The sequence below is a fragment of the Agelaius phoeniceus genome, chromosome 32 (genome assembly GCF_051311805.1).
Source record: "Agelaius phoeniceus isolate bAgePho1 chromosome 32, bAgePho1.hap1, whole genome shotgun sequence".
NCBI lineage: Eukaryota > Metazoa > Chordata > Aves > Passeriformes > Icteridae > Agelaius > Agelaius phoeniceus.
Window position 1 is genome coordinate 813,642 of NC_135296.1, and position 4,958 is coordinate 818,599.

Below are 4,958 nucleotides of genomic sequence, written 5' to 3' on the forward strand. Positions count from 1 at the left end.
CCTCCTGCTGCTGAGTCAAACGCTGCATGTCCAACTGCAGCGAGCTCAGCGCCGCGCTCAACCTGGCCACCGCGGCTTCGTATTGAGGGGCTTGGGGTGGCTTCGGAGAAGCCCCCAGACTCAATTCATCCTCGGCAAGGGCGGGAGGAGAAGCCCCCTCCTCGTTTTGGCGTAGCCGTTGCAGAGCGTTTTGCCCCAGGCGCTGCCGGTGCTTGGCGAAAATGGCCTCGATTCGCTTCTTTTGAGCCTCGATCGCCCGGCGCTTTTCTTCCAAACGCGCCCCCAGTTGCGACATCTCCACGCTGAGACCCCCGCCCGATTCTGGTGGGACCCCGGGGGTGGTGGAGACCCCCCCCAAATGAAGGCCGGGCCCCCCGGGTGGGTTTGGAGGGGCGGCTTCTTCCAGTTTCTTCTTGCGCTCGGCGAAGTTGGTCATGGCTCGAGCCGGGTTTTGGGAGTTCTGAGGAGAATTTTGGGGAGGATTTTGGGGGTTTTGAGGAGGGTTTTTGAGGAGGGTTTTGAGGAGGGTTTTGAGGAGGGTTTGCAGGGAAATTCTGAGGGTTTCCCAGCGCATTTTGAGGCTCCGGGGAATGGAGGAAGAAAGCGTCGGGGGCTCCGTCCGGGAGGAGGCGCTCGGAGCTGTGGATGATCTGCAGCGCCTCCTCGATGCTGGGCGGCCCGGGGGCCTCGGCGACACCGTTGGGGACACTGGGGACAGGGACAGGGGTGGCCCTGAGGGGGTGGCGGGCGTGGCTGAGGCTGTCGGAGCTGGCGGAGCGGGCCAGGGTCCCCGCAGGGACCCCCACGGGGTTGCCCATGACGATGTCGACGTCGCTGTCGAGGCCGAAGGGGATGCTGAAGGAGACGGCTTGGGATAAAGGGTGGCTGGATAGAAAAATAAATATAAAAATAAAAATAAAAGGGGGGGGACACACACGCCAAAAGTGTCCCCAAAAATCTGCAGCGGAGTTGGGGGAAAAGCAGCGAAAATCGCGCGAATTTGAGGGAAATCGGCTCCAGTTTGAGGGAAATCGGAGGAGAATTGGGTTTGATTTGAGGCCAAATTTGAGGGAGATTGGATTCAAATCAGGCGAATTTGGTCTGAATCACCTCAAATCTGAGCCAAGTCACCCCAAATCTCGCCCAAAAACTGAGCCAAGTCACCCCAAAAACTGACCCAAAACTGACCCAAGTCACCCCAAATCGGACTCAAATCACCCCAAATTCGACCCAAAATTGACCCAAATCACCCCAAATTGGACCTAAATAATCCCAAATTTCACCCAAATCTGACCCAAATCACCCCAAATCTGACCCAAATCACCCCAAATCTCACCCAAATCACCCCAAATCTCACCCAAAACTGATCCAAGTCACCCTGAATTGGACCTAAATCATCCCAAATCTGACCCAAAACTGATCCAAATCACCCCAAATCTCACCCAAATCACCCCAAATCTCACCCAAATCTGACCCAAGTCACCCCAAATTGGACTAAAATCATCCCAAAACTGACCCAAATCACCCCAAAACTGAACCAAAACTGACCCAAAACTGACCCAAGTCACCCCAAATCTGACCCAAAACTGACCCAAATCCGACCCAAAACTGACCCAAGTCACCCCAAATTGGACTCAAATCACCCAAATCTGACCCAAAACTGACCCAAGTCACCCCAAATTGGGACCTAAATCATCCCAAATCTGACCCTGATCATCACAAATCGCTCCAAATCTGACCCAAATCGCCTCAAATCTGATCCAAAACACCCAAGTTCACCCCAAATCCCCCAAAATCCCACTGGGACCCCCCCCAAACCCACCTGGGACCCCCCCAAATCCCCCTGGGACCCCCCAAATTCACCCTCAACCCTCCCAAATCCCCCTGGGACCCTCCCAAATCCCCCCCAAATCCTCCCAAACTCCCCCCAAACCCACCTGGGACCCCCCCCCAGGACCCCTTCAAACTCACCTGGGACCCCCCCAATCCTCCCAAATCCCCCCCAAACTCCCCCAAATCCCTCAGGACCCCTCAAATCTCCCCAAACCCCCCCTTGAGACCCCCCCCAAACCCACCTGGGACCCCCCAAATCCCCCCAGGACCCCCCCAAATTCACCCTCAATCCTCCAGGTCTCCCCCAAATCCTCCCAAACTCCCCCCAAACCCACCTGGGACCCCCCCCCAAAACCCCCCAGGACCCCTCAAACTCACCTGGGACCCCCCAAATTCACCCCAAATCCCCCCAAAATCCCTCTGGGACCCCCCAAAATTGCCCTGAGACCCCCCCCCCAAACCCACCCGGGACCCCCCAAATCCCCCCAGGACCCCCCAAATTCACCCTCAATCCTCCCAAATCTCCCCCAAAACCTCCCAAAATCCCCCCAAAACCCCCTGGGACCCCCCCCAAAACCCCTCAGGACCCCTCAAACTCACCTGGGACCCCCCAAATTCACCCCCAAATCCCCCCAAAATCCCTCTGGACCCCCCCAAAATTGCCCTGAGACCCCCCCCAAACCCACCTGGGACCCCCCAAATCCCCCCAGGACCCCCCAAATTCACCCTCAATCCTCCCAAATCCCCCTGGGTCCCTCCAAACTCCCCCCAAACCCACCTGGGACCCCCCCAAAACCCCTCAGGACCCCCCCAGGACCCCTCAAAACTCACCTGGGACCCCCCCAAACTCCCCCTGGGACCCCCCCAAACCCCCCAGGACCCCCCAACCCCCCTCACCTGAGGGGTCTCTTGCTCCAGCCCTTCCGAAGGCGTCGCCGTGGGGAGGGAGGGGGAGTGGGGCAGGAGCCCTTTGGGGGGGGGGGGAGAGAAAATGGGGTCACCCCCCCAGACCCCAATGACCCCCCCAGACCCCAATGACCCCCCCAGACCCCAATGATCCCCCCAAAACCCTCCCAGGCCCCCCCAGTTCAGAGACTCCCCCCAAAATCCCAATGAGCTCCCCCAGGATGCCCCAAAAACCCCAAAATCCCCCCCAAAAAACCCCAAAATTCCCCCCAAAAACCCCCAAAATATCCCCCAGGACCCCCCCCAAACTTTTGGCCCCCCCCTCCAGTTCAGAGACTCCCCCCCAAAATCCCAATGAGCTCCCCCAGGATGCCCCAAAAACCCCAAAATCCCTCCCAAAAAAACCCCAAAATTCCCCCCAAAAACCCCAAAATCCCTCCCAAAAACCCCAAAATTCCCCCCAAAAACCCCAAAATTCCCCCAAAAAACCCCAAAATCACCCCAGGACCCCCCAAACCCAAATTCCCCCCAGGACCCCCCCCCAAACTTTTGGGGCCCCTCCTCAGTTCAGAGACCCCCCCCTGAAAAATCCCAATGAGTTCCCCAGGATGCCCCAAAAACCCCAAAATCCCCCCCAAAAAACCCCAAAATTCCCCCCAAAAACCCCAAAATATCCCCCAGGACCCCCCCCAAACTTTTGGCCCCCCCCCCTCCAGTTCAGAGACTCCCCCCCAAAAATCCCAATGAGCTCCCCCAGGATGCCCCAAAAACCCCAAAATCCCTCCAAAAAACCCCAAAATTCCCCCAAAAACCCCAAAATCCCTCCAAAAAACCCCAAAATTCCCCCAAAAACCCCAAAATTCCCCAAAAAACCCCCAAAATCACCCCAGGACCCCCAAACCCAAAATTCCCCCAGGACCCCCCCCAATATTTTGGGTCCCCCTCAGTTCAGAGACTCCCCCCCAAAAATCCCAATGAGCTCCCCAGGATGCCCCAAAAACCCCCAAAATTCCCCAGAAAAACCCCAAATTCCCCCCCAGGACCCCTCCCCAAATCCCTCTCTGGGACCCCTCCCCAAATTTTTGGGGTCCCCCCAGATTTTGGGGGGGTCTTACTGGGGGTTGCCCCCCCCCTGCAACAGGGGGTGTCGGAAGTTGAAGCCAGGGGAGCTGTGGGGGTGGTCATGAAGGGGTTAATGAACCCAAAAAAACCCCCAAAATCCCCTCAAAAAAAAATCCTAAATTCCCCCCAAAAAACCCCAAATTCCTCGCCTCCTTCAAAAACCCCAAAACTCCTCCCTCAAAAAATCCAATCCTCCCAAAATCCCTCCCAAAATCCCCAAAATTTACTCCAAAAAAAACCCCAAATTTCCCCCTCAAAACAGCCTGAAATTTTCTCCCTGAAAAAACCCAAATATCTCCCCTCAAAATCCCCCTAAAATACCCTAAAATGCCTCAAAAAAAATCCAAATTTCCCCCTCAAAAAACCCAAAATCCCCCCCAAAATTGCCTCAAAAAAAAAACCCTAAATCCCTCCCTCAAAAACCCCAAATCCTCCCCAAAATCCCCCTAAAAAAACCCAAATCCCTCCCTCAAAAAAAAACCCAACCTTCCCCCTAAAATACCCCAAAATCCCCTCAAAAAAACCCCCAAAATTCCCCCTCAAAAAACCCAAAAATCCCCTCAAAAAACCCAAAATTCCCCCTTAAAAAAAAGCCAAAATCCCTCCCTTAAAAAACCCCAAAATCCCCCCTAAATTCACCAAAATCCCTCCCAAATTCCCCAAAATTCCCTCAAAAAAACCCCCAAAATCTCCTCCAAACCCAGAAATTACCCCAAAAAAACCCAAATTCCTTTCCCAAACCCCAAAATCCTGAAATCCCCCCAAAATCCTCACCTGCTTTTGGGGTTCGGGGCATCAGCAGCACCTGAGATTCTGGGGGGAGGGAGGGGAAACATTGGAAGGACCCCCCCAAAATTTGGGGTGTCAGGACCCCCCCCCCCAAACCCTAAAACCCTTTGGGGACCCCTCCCCAATTTGGGATCATCCCAAAATTTTGGGGTCCATTTCCCCACATTTTTCGAGGTTCCTCCCCTTTTGATCCCCCCATTTTAGGACCCCCAAATTTTGGGAACCCTCCCCAAAATTTGGGGTCTCCCCTTCCTGACCCCTCCCCAAATTTTGGGTCCTTTCAGTCCCTCCCCCTCAGTTTTAGGCTT

At 55.2% G+C, this 4,958-nt stretch overlaps 1 protein-coding gene across 1 annotated transcript; it reads right to left on the minus strand.

The window, feature by feature from the left end:
* Positions 1-7: 7 nt before the first annotated feature.
* LOC143696283 (uncharacterized) lies at positions 8-4,674 on the minus strand. The gene is made up of 4 exons (XM_077192270.1): positions 4,636-4,674; positions 3,854-3,908; positions 2,731-2,801; positions 8-885 (listed from the first exon to the last, which is right to left on the minus strand). Exon 4 carries the CDS (start codon positions 816-818, stop codon positions 126-128), a length of 693 nt encoding a protein of 230 aa, XP_077048385.1. The 5' UTR covers positions 819-885; positions 2,731-2,801; positions 3,854-3,908; positions 4,636-4,674; the 3' UTR covers positions 8-125.
* Between the last annotated feature and the right edge of the window lie 284 nt (positions 4,675-4,958).

Excerpts from the sequence above, each read along its gene's own strand:
- LOC143696283 (XM_077192270.1), bottom strand. The coding sequence starts at position 818 with ATGGGCAACCCCGTGGGGGTCCCTGCGGGGACCCTGGCCCGCTCCGCC.